Raw genomic sequence first — 19,676 nt, forward strand, 5'->3', positions numbered from 1 at the left:
TTTTTAAAAAATAAATTTATTTATTTATTTATTTTCTGCTGCATTGGGTCTTCGTTGCTATGTGCGGGCTTTCTCTCGTTGCGGTGAGTGGGGGCTACTCTTCATTGCAGAGCGTGGGCTCTAGGCATGCGGGCTTCAGTAGTTGTGACACGCAGGTCAGTAGTTGTGGCTTGCAGGCTCTAGAGCACAGGCTCAGTAGGTGTGGCGCACAGGCTTAGCTGCTCTGAGGCATGTGGGATCTTCTCGGACCAGGGATCAAAAGGTCATTCAATTCTGTTTAGCTTGTTCATTGAGCATCTCCTGGGTACTTGGTGGGGAGGGGGCTATAAAAATCTGTCCTCATGGACCCTGCCCCCAAGGAGCTTACAGTCTAGTAGTCAAGATAGGTGTGTACACAACCAACTGTGACAGGATAGGACAGAGTCACACAGACAAAGCTCTACGTACGAAGCTGTTGGAGGAGTAAAGAAACGATGTGATTAACAATAACCTCAGAGGAAAAAAGCACTTGATTTGGTTCTTGAATGATGAAAAGAGGCTTATGATGGGCAGAGGGTTAGAAGGAGTCACTAAGTTAAAACCGGGAAGTAGGGAAGCATGGAGTGGGTGGTAGGAGGATTTGGGCTGAGGGTCCGGTGAGTGAAGAGAAGGGGTGGGGCCTTGAGCTGGACCTACATTAAGAAGGGTGTCAATGACAAGCTGTAAGCAGGGGGTTGCATGTGGTTTAGGGACATCTTTCTAGTGGTGGTGTTGGGGCTGGATGGCAGGGAAGTGGTGGGGATAACCAATGAGGATGTGAGGAAACCAGTGAAGACTACTGCTGAGGTCCCAGCAATCCAGATAGTGGCGTGGGTGACTTTGGCGACAGTGGAGAGGAAGAGAAAGTGGATGGATGCAGTAGATATTGTGAAAATAGAATCAAGAAAACTGGCTGATAATCAGCTATGAGGAAAAGGGAAGAGGTGAGCATAACGCCAAGTCTAGGGGTCCAGCTTGATGGTGAGCTCCTTAAGGGCATGCGATGTCATCCACTTAGCCAGCCAGCAGAGGACTAGGATATCAGTCTCCGACCTGGGCACCGGTCAGGCACAGAAGCCTAAGACATGCCCCTTGCCCTCATGGGGCCCTGCCATAGTCTAGTGAGGGGAAGATCTCATTAGCATATTGAATGATAACTTCCAAATACAGGGTACTCTGGAGAGTGGTGAGCAGAAGAGGGGTGCCTAACTCATCCTGACATGTAGGTCAAAGGGAAATTATTCATCTTTGTATACCTTCCTATCTCCATAGTGCCTAATGCAGTGCTTTAGACATACATGCTGAACTCCATGAATAGAGAAGATGGGAGAAGGGTGTGTGTGTGCGCGTGCGTGTGCGTGCGTGCTGGGGGGGTAATTGGTACTGAAGATGATGAGTTGTTTTGGACATGTTGAGTGGAGGCACCAACGAGTCATCATTCTGAAGATTTCTAGCAGGTTGGCAGTATGGATTCGGAGCACGGGAGAGAGAGAAGAGCTGCAGGTGAAACTGACAATGGACAGTATGAAGTGGTGGATGATGAAGCGTCAAATACATAGCAGATCATCAGTGGACAGAGAGAACACGGTGGCTGGAGAGGTCGGGAGAGGCTTCCTGGAGGAGATAGGGCTTGAGCTGAACCCTCAAAGACACAGAGACTGTGTGGATAGGCCCAGAAGGACAATCTAAGTTGTAGTGATTGGTTGGGGAGATCAAAAACCATGAAAGAGCTGTGGTAGGTGAGCAGAGCGAGTTTAGGGGACCGTGGAAGAGATGAGCTAGGTGTAATGCAAAGGTCTTGCTGGGAAAGTAGGTGCCAGGTCTTTGCTGACTTGAATTCTTTCCCACCCAAGTCTTGCCTCCACAAAACAGTAAGAAGGCCAAAACCTACCTAGGATGCTGCTGAAGGACAATATAAATTCAATGTTGTGCTGTTTTATGCTTGGTCTAGAAAATACTTGTCAACTTTGGAATTTCTTTCCACGAAGTCCATACTGCTATGTAAGCTCAGGAAAGAAAATTTATTTTTAAAGAGTTAAAAAAATGATTTCTAAGTTAAATGCCTAGCTCAAAGAAACGAAACCTTCAATTTGGAGTTTTAAACTCCTCTGCCATACAACTTCTGGGTCCTTTATGAAGTGGAATCAGGCATGGAACCATCTGCTTACTATTGGGGCAGATGTGTAACACTGAGGTCACTCAAGTAGTCAGGAATTCTGACATACTTGTTCATGGTAGCCTGGGCTACCATTCAGGCTGATACTACAGGTTCTTTAGGATTGTCTTAGAAACCAAATGAAGCAACCCTAGCCCCAGACAGCCCTTAACCCTGCAGATGGCTGTGCCATGGAGAGCTGTGCAGTGTTTTCTTCCCTTGACAAGAGCACTTCATGCTCTGGAAGTTGGCCCTTGGGGAGTGGCCTTTTACGTTTTAGATTCTACTGTAACTTTTGTCTAGAGATAATTATGGCCGAAGCCCTGGGGACATCTTCTTCCTCTCTTCAGGAGGAGGTTGATTTCTGAGGACCTACAGAACCACCAGTGTAATAGTGTAGAAAGTTAAGAAATAGAATATTTGAGTATAATGTTTTACACACACACACACACACACACACACACACACACAAACCTTTCAACATGAGCTTAAGACTGAAGATAGAGTAGGTTTTTGTGACCATGATGATAAAAGCCTCTCACCAAGGATGATGGAACCCGGACACTGGTGACATTAGGAAGCCCTTGTTACCAGTCAATTTCTTGTTACATGAGAAAAGTAAACACGATTTTGACTAAAAATATTTTTTTCAAGGATCTTCATGGAAAATACTTGTATGAATAACTTAGTCATTGTATAAACTACAGAAGATATATTAAGGGCCCTTGCTCCTTTATTTCATTTGAGTCAGATACATTATAAATAAGAAAATTAGCCATTTATCCAATTTTCAGTCCTTTTCTTCAAAGTCAGTGGTAACTTGTAAATTAACTTGTTTATACATCAAAGTCATGTCTGCCACTACATCAGTAAGGTAGTAAATTATATCTCTCTTTTTTAAAAGTTTTAATTAATTATTTAGTTTTGGCTGTGTTGGGTCTTCGTTGCTGTGTGTGGGCTTTCTCTAGTTGCGGTGAGCAGGGGCTACTCTTTGTTGCGGTGTGCAGGCTTCTCATTGTGGTGGCTTCTCTTGTTGTGGAGCACAGGCTTTAGGCACATGGGCTTCAGTAGTTGTGGCACGCAGGCTCAGTAGTTGTGGCGTATGGGCTTAGTGACTCCACGGCATGTGGGATCTTCCTGAACCAGGGCTCAAACCAGTGTCCCCTGCATTGGCAGGCAGATTCTTAACCACTGTGCCACCGGGGAAGTCCCTATATCTCTTTTTTTATTTGTGTCTTTGTTACCGAGAGAGGCTACATGTTTTGTCAGGACTTTGCATTAAAATTTTCCTGGCAAAATGTCCATGCCAAGAAAATATTGAGGCAAGTATGATTGGAGCAGATATTTTAAGCAAGTTCTGTTTTCTGCAACTGATTCAGTTAAGGGATCATTAAATCCTTCTAAAACTTCTTCTCAGGTAAATATAGATGTCAAGTGAGGGGATTAGGTAGATGGCTAATTAAATTTGTATTAAGGCAGATTAAGAAATGACTCTTCCTACTTATTAAAATCCAAAACTAGGATTGGGCTTTATATTTAGACTTCCTGTTTTAATCTTCTGGGTGTATCACATAGATGCTTCATGTCCAGAGAAAGCTAGTTATCACTAGATTTCTTTTTGACCTGTCACCACCAACAGGCATAGGAATCTGTACCTCAGCAAGGGAGGGGAATGGATCGAGAGTTAATGGGAAAGGGATCTTTACATCAGAAGTAGGAGGTTTGGGCTTCCCTGGTGGCACAGTAGTTGAGAATCCGCCTGCCAATGCAGGGGACATGGGTTTGAGCCCTGGTCCGGGAAGATCCCACATGCTGCGGAGCAACTAAGCCCGTGCGCCACAACTACTGAGCCCACGTGCCACGGCTGCTGAGGCCTGCGCACCTAGAGCCTGTGCTCTGCAACGGGAGAGGCCACCACAATAAGCCCTTTGAATTCTTCACTACGTTGACTGATTTTTTTTTTCCACTGATTGAATTGAATTGACCAGTTTTTTAATGGCCTTAGAAACACCATGTAAAAGGTTTATGTTTTCATGTTAGGTCATATCAGGGAGGAAGAAATTTTCCTCTAACCCTTCTTGGTTCTTCTGTCTGGTCTGAGAACTAAGCCAATATGAGATATTAACAGGAGGAAATCCAAGTTTAATAACAAGTATACATGGGAGAGACCCAGGAGAACTGAATAAGTCGCGAAAATGGTGAAACCCTCACCTTAAATGCCAACTTCAGCTAAAGACAAAAGAGGATGTTGGGGGTAGGGGTTTGGGACTTCAAAGGGGCGGGAGGGCAATTGACATAGAGATGGAAAAGCAAATGTTTGGTAAATAAACGTTTGCTGGGCCAGACAGAGACAGTGGGACACAGAGTGGACTCTGATCTCTGAGAGTTGCCCCCCTCATACCCAGCACACGTTCTTTGCATATGTCTCTGCTGATAGCTCTGTTCCAGGAACAGGCCCTCTACCTAAATTCTCTAGCCAGCTAAGGGGGTGGTGAAAAGAAAGACTTCCTGAGTCTTTAGAGCCTTGATTGTTTTCAGCTCAAAATAATCCACATGCCAAAGAGACATTTTGGGGTGACAAATTTTGCTCCCCTCCTGTCACTTTGAACCACCCCCAGGGACTGGACTTGTCTCCTCTGAACGTCCACATTCTTATTCCTTCTCTGCGTGTTGCCGAGGGTGGGTTTCAGCTAGGACTGCACGTGGCGGGAGTAGGCAGTGGTGGAGGGCAAAGGAGGTACAAGAGGCAAGAAACAGTCACTGAAACCTAGTGCTGGTGTTTTTCTCTTTGCATCCACCCCTTGAATTTTTTTCATGGGGCCAGTTGTTTGGAAGGACTACATTTGTTTTTTTTTTTTTTTTTTTTTTTTTTTTTTGCGGTACGCGGGCCTCTCACTGCTGCGGCCTCTCCCGTTGCGGAGCACAGGCTCCGGACGCGCAGGCTCAGCGGCCACGGCTCACGGGCCCAGCCGCTCCGCGGCATGTGGGATCCTCCCGGACCGGGGCACGAACCCGTGTCCCCTGCATCGGCAGGCGGACTCTCAACCACTGCGCCACCAGGGAAGCCCTGGACTACATTTTTAAAGACTTTCTAAGGTTGTCCTTCCAGATGTCTTCCTTCTTCTCTTTGTATCGATTCCCCATCCTACACCAAGGCTGCAGGGACAGCCCGACCTTCTAGCACTTCGCTGAGTGAGAGTGGTGAGAGCAGGCATCCTTGTCTTGTTCCTGATCTTAGGGGGAAAGTATTCAGCCTTAGGTCTTTCACTGCTAGTTAAGATGCTAGCTGTAGGGTTTTTATAGTTGCTCTTTATTGAGTTGGAGAAGTTCCTCTTTATTCCTTTTTTTTTCTGGAAGTTTTTTTTTCTTGAATGGGTGTTAAATTTTGTCCTGTGCTTTTGCTGCATCGATTGCTATTATCATGTGATTTTTCTTTTTAGACTATTAATACCATGGGTTTCATTGATTGATTTTTGAATATTTAACCAACATCCATGAGATGAATTCTATGGTATACAATTCTTTTAAAATATCACTGAATTCTGTTTGCTAATTCTTTGTTATCGTTTTTTGCATCGAAATTCATGAGGGGTATGGGTCAGCGGTTTTCTTTTTTGTACTGTCTTTGTCTGGTTTTGGTGTCAGTGTAGTTAATAGTGACTTTATAAAATGAATTGGAAAGTGATCCCTTCTCTTTTTTTTCTGTAAGAGATTGGGAATAATTGCTATGGCTTCTTCCTTAAACATTTGGTAGAACTCTCCACTGAAACCATATGGGCCTGGAGATTTCTTTTTTCCACAGTTTTAAATTTATAACTTCAATTTCCAGAATAATTATAAGGTTATTCAAATGGTGTATTTAATATTGGGTGAACTGTGGTAGTTTTGGTTTTCTGAGGAATTGGCTCCATTTCATACCTAATTATCAAATTTATGTGTTTTAAGTTGTTCATGGTATTTCTTTATTATCTTTTGGGCATCTCCAGAGTCTGTAATGATATCCCCTACTTCACTCCTCCTATTGGTAATTTGTGTCTTCTCTCTTTTTTCCTCTGTCAGTCTTGCTAGAGGTTTGACAATTTTATTTTATTAAAATTTTTTTTTTCGCTGTAATATTTTTTTTATTGAAGTGTACTTGATTTGCAATATTGTGTCAGTTTCAGGTGTACAGCAAAGTGATTTGGTTATATGTATATATATCTATATTCTTTTTTTCGATTCTTTTCTGTTATAGGTTATTACAATATATTGAATATAGTTCCCTGTGCTATACAGTAAATCCTTTTTTAAATATATTTTATTCATTTATTTATTTATGGCTGTGTTGGGTCTTTGTTGCTGCGCGCAAGCTTTCTCTACTTGCGATGAGTGGGGGCTACTCTTCCTTGCGGTGTGCGGGCTTCTCGTTGCAGTGGCTTCTCTTGTTGCAGAGCACGGGCTCTAGGCGCAGTCTTCAGTAGTTGCAGCACGCAGGCTCAGTAGTTGTGGCGCACTGGCTTAGTTGCTCCGTGGCATGTGGGATCTTCTCGGACCAGGGCTCAAACCCTTTTCCCCTGCATTGGCAGGCGAATTCTTAACCACTGCGCCACCAGGGAAGTCCTACAGTAAATCCTTGTTAACAATTTTATTGATCTTATCAAAGCACCAGCTCTTTTTGCATCTTGTTCAGCCACCCAGGAATCTCCGTGGCAGCCACTGTTTTCTTTCAATTCATGTTTCTCTGTTCTACTTCACATAGTTAACATTTTTTTTCAGTTACAGTGACCAGTTTCTGTGGCCTTTCCTTTCCTCTTCTGTCTTGGCAGGCTCTCCATTACTGTTTACCCTTCCTTTTGGCCTTGCTTTCAAAAGGTGGTCACATCTTGCTGGTTTCTCTAGAACGTTTCATTTTTATCAAGACTGGTTTACATCATAATTGCACAAAACAACCGAGTTCTAAGTAGCATTAAGGGTACATTGTAGAAAACTTGCCTAATAAAAACCGGAAAGAATTTGGTAACTGTCGATTTTGAATATGCCTACGAGTGCAAAACCATGGTGTGCTGGGGGGAACACCATGCTGGGCAGTACAATACTTGGGTTCAATTCCTGACTCTGTCATTTGCAATCTCAAGTAATAGGCTGGGTGGCTCTGCATTGCTCAAATTTACCCAGTAAAGCCTTGTGAAGCCACCATGTGGATCCAGGCAGACCTTGAAGTTGCATGAAGCTTTCCAAACCTGGTTATGCCCCAGTTTGGGGGCATTGAGGAGTGCCAGATTTGGCCCTCATTGTTGCCTTTTTGTTTTATTTACACTTTACCCAGCCCGGCCCAGCTGGACAGTTCACTGTCACAGGAGCAGTACTGCCTTGAGCATTGCCATTTCTACAGCTGTGCTTCTGGCATCTTCCCTGCCTAGGAAACTCTCTACTGTCTTCTCTGCCTATTTGAATTCTAGCTCCCCTCCAGGGACAGATCAAGTACCCCCTGCCCAGCAAGGTCTTCTCTGACCATCCCAGATAAAACTGATGATCCCTCTAAACTCCGGGGGGAACTACTGCTCATGCCATTGACCGGGCCCTTCAGTAGCTTCATCTCTGGACGTCCTGTTGGTTAGGAGCACAGGCTTTTGTCAAGACACACCAGGGCTTCAGTCTTGGCTCTGCCATTTCCCAAATTCATGCCCTTAAGCAGCTGACGTCACTTTCCTGCACCCTAGTGACCTCCTCTACAAAACGAGATCATCTCTGCCTTACAGGGTAGTTGTAAAGATCAAATAAAATGTCTTAAAAGCAGTTAAGTGCCAAATAAACATAAGGGATATTTTAAATATAATAAAAATTAGAAATTAAAGTTAAATGGGAAAATGTTCATGAAATAATGTTGTAATAGGAGGATTACAAAGCTGTAGGCGAAGTAAGAAAGATCTATGTGTGTTTGTGTGTGTGTGTTCACAAACACATGTATAAAAAGAATGGGAACACTAATATGTATAAAATAGATAACTAACGAGAACCTGCTGTATAGCACAGGGAACTCTACTTCACTTCGCTGTACAGTAGAAACTAACACAACATTGTAAAACAACTATACCCCAATAAAAAAAAATCTATTTTAATAGCAAAAAAAAAAAAAAAGAATGGGAAGACGTACTTCAAAATGTTACTCTGGATGATGGTTAGCTCTGGGTGATGGGTTAATTGTTGGTTTTTCTTTTCTATATTTTGCATTTTTTAGGGTAGGAATATAATAGATATAAAACTAGAAAATATTGTTTTTAAAAAGAAAAAAAATCAAGTCCTGATGATAATATTTGGTTATTTATACTCCACCATACATCAGAAAGAGTTGGTTTAAAATTAATTAATTAATTAATTTTATTTATTTATTTGGCTGCATTTGTTCTTCGTTGCTGCGTGTGGGCTCTCTCTAGTTGCAGCGAGCGGGGGATTCTCTTTGTTGTGGAGCGTGGCTTCTCATTGCAGTGGCTTCTCTTGTTGCAGAGCACAGGCTCTATGGACATGGACTTCAGTAGTTGTGGCACACGGGCTTGGTAGTTGTGGCTTGCGACCTCTAGAGTGCAGGCTCAGGAGTTGTGGCGCACAGGCTTAGTTGCTGTGCAGCATGTGGGATCTTCCCGGACCACGGCTCAAACCCATGTCCCCTGCATTGGCAGGTGGATTCTTAACCACTGCGCCACCAGGGAAGTCCCCAGAAAGAGTTTAAAGCAGCATACAATATAGCAAGATAAAAATGGAACATAAAACAAAATGAAGCAAAGGAGAAAATGAGGGTAGGGAAGACAGTCTGTAGTGACACTGTTAAACATTTATGATCGCTGTCTTGTATTTTTATTAAGTGGTTTCTTTTTTTTAAAATAGATTTTATTTATTTATTTATTTATTTTTGGCTGTGTTGGGTTTTCGTTGCTGCGCACGGGCTTTCTCTAGTTGCAGCTAGTGGGGGCTACATTTCTTTTTTTTTTTACATCTTTATTGGAATATAATTGCCTTACAATGGTGTGTTAGTTTCTGCTTTATAACAAAGTGAATCAGTTATACATATACATATGTTCCAATATCTCTTCCCTCTTGCATCTCCCTCACCCCACCCTCCCTATCCCACCCCTCCAGGCGGTCACAAAGCACCGAGCTGATCTCCCTGTGCTATGCAGCTGCTACCCACTAGCTATCTACCTTACGTTTGGTAGTGTATATATGTCCATGCCACTCTCACACTTTGTCACAGCTTACCCTTCCCCCTCCCCATATCCTCAAGTCCATTCTCTAGTAGGTCTGTGTCTTTATTGCTGTCTTACCCCTAGGTTCTTCATGACATATTTTTTCTTAAATTCCATATATATGTGTTAGCATATGGTATTTGTCTTTCTCTTTCTGACTTACTTCACTCTGCAGAACAGACTCTAGGTCTATCCACCTCACTACAAATAGCTCAATTTCGTTTCTTTTTATGGCTGAGTAATATTCCATTGTATATATGTGCCACATTTTCTTTATCCATTCATCCGATGATGGACACTTAGGTTGTTTCCATCTCCGGGCTATTGTAAATAGAGCTGCAATGAACATATTGGTACATGACTCTTTTTGAATTATGGTTTTCTCAGGGTATATGCCCAGTAGTGGGATTGCTGGGTCATATGGTAGTTCTATTTGTAGTTTTTTAAGGAACCTCCATACTATTCTCCACAGTGGCTGTATCAATTTACATTCCCACCAACAGTGCAAGAGGGTTCCCTTTTCTCCACACCCTCTCCAGCATTTATTATTTCTAGATTTTTTGATGATGGCCATTCTGACTGGTGTGAGGTGATATCTCATTGTAGTTTTGATTTGCATTTCTCTAATGATTAATGAAGTTGAGCATTCTTTCATATGTTTGTTGGCAGTCTGTATATCTTCTTTGGAGAAATGTCTGTTTAGGTCTTCTGCCCATTTTTGGATTGGGTTGTTTGGTTTTTTGTTATTGAGCTGCATGAGCTGCTTGTAAATTTTGGAGATTAATCCTTTGTCAGTTGCTTCATTTGCAAATATTTTCTCCCATTCTGAGGGTTGTCTTTTGGTCTTGTTTATGGTTTCCTTTCCTGTGCAAAAGCTTTGAAGTTTCATTAGGTCCCATTTGTTCATTTTTGTTTTTATTTCCATTTCTCTAGGAGGTGGGTCAAAAAGGATCTTGCTGTGATTTATGTCATAGAGTGTCCTGCCTATGTTTTCCTCTAAGAGTTTGATAGTTTCTGGCCTTACATTTAGGTCTTTAATCCATTTTGAGCTTATTTTTGTGTATGGTGTTAGGGAGTGATCTAATCTCATACTTTTACATGTACCTGTCCAGTTTTCCCAGCACCACTTATTGAAGAGGCTGTCTTTTCTCCACTGTACATTCCTGCCTCCTTTATCAAAGTTAAGGTGACCATATGTGCGTGGGTTTATCTCAGGGTTTTCTATCCTGTTCCATTGATCTGTCTTTCTGTTTTTGTGCCAGTATCATACTGTCTTGATTACTGTAGCTTTGTAGTATAGCTGAAGTCAGGGAGCCTGATTCCTCCAGCTCCGTTTTTCGTTCTCAAGATTGCTTTGGCTATTCAGGGTCTTTTGTGTTTCCATACAAACTGTGAAATTTTTTGTTCTAGTTCTGTGAAAAATACCAGTGGTAGTTTGATAGGGATTGCATTGAATCTGTAGATTGCTTTGGGTAGTAGAGTCATTTTCACAATGTTGATTCTTCCAATCCAAGAACATGGTATATCTCTCCATCTGTTTGTATCATCTTAATTTCTTTCATCAGCATCTTATAATTTTCTGCATACAGGTCTTTTGTCTCCTTAGGTAGGTTTATTCCTAGATATTCTTTTTGTTGCAATGGTAAATGGGAGTGTTTTCTTGATTTCACTTTCAGATTTTTCATCACTAGTGTATAGGAATGCCAGAGATTTCTGTGCATTAATTTTGTATCCTGCTACTTTACCAAATTCATTGATTAGCTCTAGTAGTTTTCTGGTAGCATGTTTAGGATTCTCTATGTATAGTATCATGTCATCTGCAAACAGTGACAGCTTTACTTCTTCTTTTCCGATTTGGATTCCTTTTATTTCCTTTTCTTCTCTGATTGCTGTGGCTAAAACTTCCAAATCTATGTTGAATAATAGTGGTGAGAGTGGGCAACCTTGTGTTCTTCCTGATCTTAGTGGAAATGCTTTCAGTTTTTCACCATTGAGGACGATGTTGGCTGTGGGTTTGTCATATATGGCCTTTATTATGTTGAGGTAAGTTCCCTCTATGCCTACATTCTGCAGGGTTTTTATCATAAATGGGTGTTGAATTTTGTCGAAAGCTTTCTCTGCATCTATTGAGATGATCATATGGTTTTTCTCCTTCAAGTTGTTAATATGGTGTATCACGTTGATTGATTTGCGTATATTGAAGAATCCTTGCATTCCTGGAATAAAGCCCAGTTGATCATGGTGTATGATCCTTTTAATGTGCTGTTGGATTCTGCTTGCTAGTATTTTGTTGAGGATTTTTGCATCTATGTTCATCAGTGATATTGGCCTGTAGTTTTCTTTCTTTGTGACATCCTTGTCTGGTTTTGGTATCAAGGTGATGTTGGCCTTGTAGAATGAGTTTGGGAGTGTTCCTCCCTCTGCTATATTTTGGAAGAGTTTGAGAAGGATAGGTGTTAGCTCTTTTCTAAATGTTTGATAGAATTCACGTGTGAAGCCATCTGGTTCTGGGCTTTTGTTTGTTGGAAGAGTTTTAATCACAGTTTCAATTTCAGTGCTTGTGATTGGTCTGTTCATATTTTCTATTTCTTCCTGATTCAGTCTTGGCACGTTGTGTATTTCTAATAATTTGTCCATTTCTTCCAGGTTGTCCATTTTACTGGCATAGAGTTGCTTGTAGTAATCTCTCATGATCTTTTGTATTTCTGCAGTGTCTGTTGTTACTTCTCCTTTTTCATTTCTAATTCTATTGATTTGAGTCTTCTACCTTTTTTTCTCGATGAGTCTGGCTAATGGTTTATCAGTTATCTTCTCAAAGAACCAGCTTTTAGTTTTATTGATCTTTGCTATCATTTCCTTCAGTTCTTTTTCATTTATTTCTGATCTGATTTTTATGATTTCTTTCCTTCTGCTAACTTTGGGGTTTTTTTATTCTTCTTCCTCTAATTGCTTTAGGTGCAAGGTTAGGTTGTTTATTCGAGATGTTTCCTGTTTCTTAAGGTAGGATTGTATTGCTATAAACTTCCCTCTTAGAACTGCTTTTGCTGCATCCCATAGGTTTTGGGTCGTCGTGTCTCCATTGTCATTTGTTTCTAGGTATTTTTTAATTTCCTCTTTGATTTCTTCAGTGATCACTTCGTTATGAAGTAGTATATGGTTTAGCCTCCATGTGTTTGTATTTTTTACAGATCTTTTCCTGTAATTGATATCTGGTCTCATAGCGTTGTGGTCGGAAAAGATACTTGAAACAATTTCAATTTTCTTAAGTTTACCAAGGCTTGATTTGTGACCCAAGATATGATCTATCCTGGAGAATGTTCCATGAGCACTTGAGAAAAATGTGTATTCTGTTGTTTTTGGATGGACTGTCCTATAAATATCAATTAAGTCCATCTTGTTTAATGTATCATTTAAAGCTTGTGTTTCCTTATTTATTTTCATTTTGGATGATCTGTCCATTGGTGAAAGTGGGGTGTTAAAGTCCCCTACTATGAATGTGTTACTGTCAATTTCCCCTTTTATGGCTGTTAGTATTTGCCTTATGTATTGAGGTGCTCCTATGTTGGGTGCATAAATATTTACAGTTATTATATCTTCTTCTTGGATCGATCCCTTGATCATTATGTAGTGTCCTTCTTTGTCTCTTCAAATAGTCTTTACTTTAAAGTCTATTTTGTCTGATATGAGAATTGCTACTCCATCTTTCTTTTGGTTTCAGTTTGCATGAAGTATCTTTTTCCATCCCCTTACTTTCAGTCTGTATGTGTCTCTAGGCCTGAAGTGGGTCTCTTGTAGACAGGAAATATATGGGTCTTGTTTTTGTATCCATTCAGCCAATCTGTGTCTTTTGGTGGGAGCAATTAGTCCATTTACATTTAAGGTAATTATCGATATGTATGTTCCTATTCCCATTTTCTTAATTGTTTTGGGTTCTTTATTGTAGGTCTTTTCCTTCTCTGTGTTTCTTGCCTAGAGAAGTTCCTTTAGCAGTTGTTGTAGAGCTGGTTTGGTGGTGCTGAACTCTCTCAGCTTTTGCTTGTCTGTAAAGGTTTTAATTTCTCCATCAAATCTGAATGAGATCCTTGCTGGGTAGAGTAATCTTGGTTGCAGGTTTTTCTCCTTCATCACTTTAAATATGTCCTGCAGGTCCTTTCTGGCTTGCAGAGTTTCTGCTGAAAGATCAGCTGTTAACCTTATGGGGATTCCCTTGTGTGTTCTTTGTTTTTCCGTTGCTGCTTTTAATATGTTTTCTTTGTATTTAATTTTTGACAGTTTGATTAATATGTGTCTTGGCATATTTCTCCTTGGATTTTTCCTGTATGGGACTCTCTGTGCTTCCTGGACTTGATTAACTATTTCTTTTCCCATATTAGGGAAGTTTTCAACTATAATCTCTTCAAATATCTTCTCAGTCTCTTTCTTTTTCTCTTCTTCTTCTGGAACCCCTATAATTCGAATGTTGGTGCGTTTAATGTTGTCCCAGAGGTCTCTGAGACTGTCCTCAGTTCTTTTCATTCTTTTTTCTTTATTCTGCTCTGCAGTAGTTACTTCCACTGTTTTATCTGCCAGGTCACTTATGCATTCTTCTGCCTCAGTTATTCTGCTATTGATCCCATCTGGAGTATTTTTTATTTCATTTATTGTGTTGTTCATTGTTGTTTGTTTCATCTTTAGTTCTTCTAGGTCCTTGTTAAATGTTTCTTTTATTTCCTCCATTCTATTTCCAAGATTTTGGATCATCTTTACTATCATTATTCCGAATTCTTTTTCAGGTAGACTGCCTATTTCCTCTTCATTTGTTAGGTCTGGTGGGTTTTTATCTTGCTCCTTCATCTGCTGTGTGTTTTTCTGTCTTCTTATTTTGCTTATCTTACTGTGTTTGGGGTCTCCTTTTTGCAGGCTGCAGGTTCGTAGTTCCTGTTGTTTTTGATGTCTGTCTCCAGCGGCTAAGGTTGGTTCAGTGGGTTGTGTAGGCTTCCTGGTTTAGGGGACTAGTGCCTGTGTTCTGGTGCATGAGGCTGGATCTTGTCTTTCTGGTGGGCAGGTTCACGTCTGGTGGTGTGTTTTGGGGTGTCTGTGGACTTATTATGATTTTAGGCAGCCTCTCTGCTAATGGGTGGGGTTGTGTTTCTGTCTTGCTAGTTGTTTGGCATAGGATGTCCAGCACTGTAGCTTGCTGTTCGTTGAGTGAAGCTGGGTGCTGGTGTTGAGATGGAGATCTCTGGGAGATTTTCGCCGTCTGATATTATGTAGAGCTGGGAGGTCTCTTGTGGACCAGTGTCCTGAAGTTGGCTCTCCCACCTCAGAGGCAGAGCACTGACTGCTGGCTGCAGCACCAAGAGCCTTTCATCCACACGGCTCAGAATAAAAGGGAGAAAAAGTAGAAAGAAAGAATTAATAGAAGTAGAAAGAAAGAAAGAACGAAAGAAAGGAGGGAGGGAGGGAGGAAGGAAGGAAGGAGGGAAGGAAGGAAAAAAGAAAGAAAGAAGATAAAGTAAAATAAAATAAGATAAAATATAATAAAGTTATTAAAATAAAAACATAATTATTAAGAAAAAAGAACTAAAACAAAGAAACAAACAAAAAAAACGGACGGATAGAACCCTGGGACAAATGGTGGAAGCAAAGCTATACAGCATAAATCTTGCTCTCAAAGTCCACCTCCTCAATTTGGGATGATTCGTTTTGTATTGATGTATTCCACAGACATCAAGTTTATTGTGGAGCTTTAATCCGCTGCTTCTGCGGCTGCTGGGAGAGATTTCCCTTTCTCTTCTTTGTTCCCACACCTTCCAGGGCTCAGCTTTGGATTTGGCCCCGCCTGTGCGTGTAGGTCGCCGGAGGTCGTCTGTTCTTCACTCAGACAGGACGGGGTTAAAGGAGCCGCTGATTCGGGGGCTCTGGCTCACTCAGGCCGGGGGGGAGGGAGGGGCACGGAGTGCGGGGCGGGCCTGCGGCGGCAGAGGCCGGCGTGACGTTGCACCAGCCTGAGGCGCGCTGTGCGTTCTGCCGGGGGAGTTGTCCCTGGATCCCGGGACCCTGGCAGTGGCGGGCTGCACAGGCTCCCCGGAAGCGGGGTGTGCATAGTAACCTGTGCTCGCACACAGGCTTCTTGGTGGCGGCAGCAGCAGCCTTAGCATCTCATGCCCGTCTCTGGGGTACGCGCTGTTAGCCGCGGCTCGCGCCCGTCTCTGGAGCTCCTTTAAGCAGCCCTCTTAATCCCGTCTCCTTGCGCACCAGGAAACAAAGAGGGACGTAAAAGTCTCTTGCCTCTTCGGCAGGTTCAGACTTTTCCGCGGACTCCTTCCCGGCTAGCTGTGGCGCACTAGCCCCCTGCAGGCTGTGTTCACGCCGCCAACCCCAGTCCTCTCCCTGCGCTCCTACCGAAGCCGGAGCCTCAGCTCCCAGCCCCGCCCGCCCCGGCGGGGGAGCAGACAAGCCTCTCGGGCTGGTGAGTGCTGGTCGGCACTGATCCTCTGTGCGGGAATCTCCCCGGTTTGCCCTCCGCACCCCTGTGGCTGCGCTCTCCTCCAGGGCTCCGAAGCTTCCCCCCTCCGCCACCCGCAGTCTCCGCCCGCGAAAGGCCTTCCCAGTGTGTGGGAACTTTCCCTCCTTCACAGCTCCCTCCCACTGGTGCAGGTGCCGTCCCTATTCTTTTGTCTCTGTTTTTTCTTTTGCCCTACCCAGGTACGTGGGGAGTTTCTTGCCTTTTGGGAGGTCTGAGGTCTTCTGCCAGCGTTCAGTAGGTGTTCTGTAGGAGTTGTTCCACGCGTAGATGTATTTCTGGTGTATCTGTGGGGAGGAAGGTGATCTCCGCATCTTACTCTTCCGCCATCTTCCCGGAAGCCGGGCCTACTTTTCGTTGCCGTGCGCGGGCTTCTCTTTTCGGTGGCTTCTCTTGTTGTGTAGCAGGGCTCTAGGCGCACGGGCTTCAGTAGTTGTGGCACGTGGGCTCAGTAGTTGTGACTCACGAGCTCTAGAGCACAGGCTCAGTAGTTGTTGCACATGGGCTTAGTTGCTCTGCGGCATGTGGGATTTTCCCGGACCAGGGCTCGAACCCCTGTCTCCTGCATTGGCAGGAGGATTCTTAACCACTGGACCACCAGGGAAGCCCCTAGATTTATTTCATTTAGAGTGTAAATATATGCCACAGAGTACTGTGGTGTTTGAGAGGGGCTAGTATAGGATATTCTGAAAACTAGTCAGGCCTGTTTAGGATTTTCAGTTCTAATAAAATTGTGGGTTATTGTACTAGATATAGTATTTATTATATAAACTATATTTCTTTAAATACTGTATGACAGAAGTGTGTGTTTACTTACTCATAGAACTCATCAGAAACCACATATAGAGATGTGGCACTAAAATTATTTGAATTATCTAATAAAATCTTAGGGGGTGTTAAAGCAGCTTAGTGTTTGGCTGTGAAACCAAGAAGTCTTATATAGAGGCAGGGACATGCTGCATATTCTCCCAAATCTTCTTTCTTCTCTAGGCCCTTGGTACCTGAGTAATACCACTTTGCAAAATTCAGAGAGGGTATTAGGTGTAGTGAGAATCTATAACCTAAATGGCTTGTTTTTTTGAATTTTATTTTATTTATTTTTTATACAGCAGGTTCTTATTAGTTATCTATTTTATACATATTAGTGTATATATGGGTAAGATGAACTTTGTAAAATAAAGGCATCTTTTTATAGCACAGCATAATGATATTAAAATGATACATAAAAGAAGAATTTTCTGCTAGTTTTCAGTGTATTAAAGATTCTGATTATTTTGTTTTTGGCACAATAGACAGCCCTAAGAAAGGATGGCTGCTATTATTCTTGTATAGTAAGTTGCAAGATACAAATATACATATTTGGTTAGCATTGTCTTTGCTTATCTGTTTTGAATAAGTTGAATGGAGAGGCAGACTGGAGTGAAGAAACAGCCCAAACTGGAACTGAAATTCTTGCCTTGACCCTGTCACTAAGAAAGTCTAGGGCTTCCCTGGTGGCGCAGTGGTTGAGAGTCCGCCTGCCGATGCAGGGGACACGGGTTCGTGCCCCGGTCCGGGAAGATCCCACATGCCGCGGAGCAGCTGGGCCCGTGAGCCATGGCCGCTGAGCCTGCGCGTCTGGAGCCTGTGCTCCACAACGGGAGAGGCCACAGCAGTGAGAGGCCCGCGTACCGCAAAAAAAAAAAAAAAAAAAAAAAGAAACTCTAGCTTGACCAGCTGTAGTTTAGTAAGATTATACTTTCACTTATTTGGGAATGTACATTTCCATTGAGCCTTCCACTTGACAATATTTATAGTATGTTAGTTGCCCTATGTTATAAACTGTTCATCTTACACCTGTATAATATTAACATAATTTAAATGTCTTTTTCACAGAGAGACCTCTCTCCCCCAAGGCTGTCAAAGGATTTGAAACTACTCCACTTACCAAGAATTATTATACTGTGGTGAGTGTTCAGATGATGAACCAAAACTTTCTTGACTCTCTACATGGAGAACCACTGATGTGTTGAGGCGACACCAGTGGAAGACTGGAGAAAGTTGCATTGCAAGGGTCTCCACTAATGACAGTGGAGCTCTTTTATTTGTAGGCTTGTTACAGATGTCTAGAAGTTTTACAACCACTGTACTGAGAAATTCAAGGGTAGCACAAAGGTTCAGAGCAAGGTCTACTAAACTGCAGCAAAAGAGAAATCAGCTAATATGTAGACATTATGGGGAAATTTAGCAGTTAGATCTAGCCTTACCAGATAGTTAGGAGGTGAATTCCCAAGTTCCTCTAATGCAATATGTTTTAAGTGATTGCATACTGTGATTTTATTTTAGAATCAATCAACCAGTTACGATAGCCTCTGAAATATTATCAACCTTGTTCTTGAGGAGAGCCCAAAGGGAAGACTGCCCTTTGGCACAGAGGGAGGAATGAGATGGCTCTGGCTTGAACACAGATATGTCAAAATATATTAGCTATAAATAGGGCATGTGCAATACTCAAAATAAGTTCCCATTTGAAAAAGAAATCGTATCCTTTTCCTTAATCTACTCTCTGCTTTCCTCCATGTCTCCTTTCCAGACTTGGCCCAGTCAGCAATGAAAAGGTCAAGTCATCATGACCTCTAAGTCTCCCTGTCTAGTATCCCTGTCATCTTCCCCATCACAGCTGAAGTACAGTTTCACTTTTCACCCAATGCTCTATGTGCATTTGTACTATGTGCTCCTTTCATTGTGTCCATGGATAAACAGTTTTTATTTTTATTTTTAAATTTTATTTTATTTTTGGCCACACCATGTGGCTTGTGGGATCTTAGTTCCCCGACCAGGGATCAAACCCGTGCCCCCTGCAGTGGAAGTGTGGAGTCCTAATCACCTGGACTGACAGGGAAGTCCCTAAACAGTTTTTAAACCTCTCTATACATTTGGTTTCAAAAAATGGAATTTCATTCTTCAGTGAATTTGCTCTGTAATGATGACATGAACAGTAGTTGGCATGAAAAATCAAGTAGGAGCTTCATAGGTAACCTGGACAATAATCATAGGGGATAATTTTGTCACTGTTCTTCCTCTAACCTTCCGAGGTTAAAACGTTACCCAACAGAGCTAGGCTCCCTTCTCTCTTCATCCCTGATCACTTTTTCTTTTTAAACTGGCAATATTTTGATGCCTTTTTTTCCTACACCTATGTAGCTATATATCATTACATAGTTGCAATCATACTATATACACAATTTGTGTCCTGAGTTGTCACTTAACATTATATCATTTTCAATTATTTATTTACCTTCTATTTCCTTTTTTTCTTCCAGTTTTATTGACATATAATTGACATGCAGCACTGTGTAAGTTTAAGGTGTACAGCATAATGATGTGACTTACATACATCATGAAATGATGACCCCAATCAGTCATTGAATATCCATCATCTCATAGAGTTACAAAATTTAAAAAATAAAAAAATATGTTTTCCTTCTGATGAGAACTCCTCAGGATTTACTCTCAACAACTGTCATAAAGAGCATACAACAGTGTCAATTCTATTTATCATGTTGTACATTACATCCCTAGTACTTATTTATCTTATAACTGCAAGTTTGTACCTTTTGACCACCTTCACATAATTCCCCCCTGCCTCTGGTTCTGACCACTTTTAGCTTCCAGGCGACCCCCAAGGGTTTAATTTTTAACGGAAGGGCACAGTCAAACGGTAGGTGAAAGTGTTACCGTAGCTGCTTCTCCCTGCGGACCTGGAGCACACCATCGCTCTGCTTTCAGTCTCTCTCTG

The 19,676-nt window shown here is 42.1% G+C and overlaps 1 protein-coding gene across 7 annotated transcripts in view; it reads left to right on the forward strand.

Annotated features, from left to right (window-relative positions):
• Window positions 1-19,676, forward strand: part of ARHGEF6 (Rac/Cdc42 guanine nucleotide exchange factor 6) — a 118,756-nt gene that overhangs the window by 38,393 nt on the left and 60,687 nt on the right. For all 7 annotated transcript variants that reach the window (XM_089904056.1, XM_022554327.3, XM_022554325.3 and 4 more), the window contains one exon: window positions 17,774-17,844. In XM_089904056.1, coding sequence (XP_089760182.1) covers window positions 17,774-17,844 — 71 coding nt within the window. The remainder of the gene's footprint in view (window positions 1-17,773; window positions 17,845-19,676) is intronic.

Source organism: Delphinapterus leucas, chromosome X, assembly GCF_059928025.1.
Source record: "Delphinapterus leucas isolate spDelLeu-1000000601 "Yukka" chromosome X, BTC_Dleu_Yukka2, whole genome shotgun sequence".
NCBI lineage: Eukaryota > Metazoa > Chordata > Mammalia > Artiodactyla > Monodontidae > Delphinapterus > Delphinapterus leucas.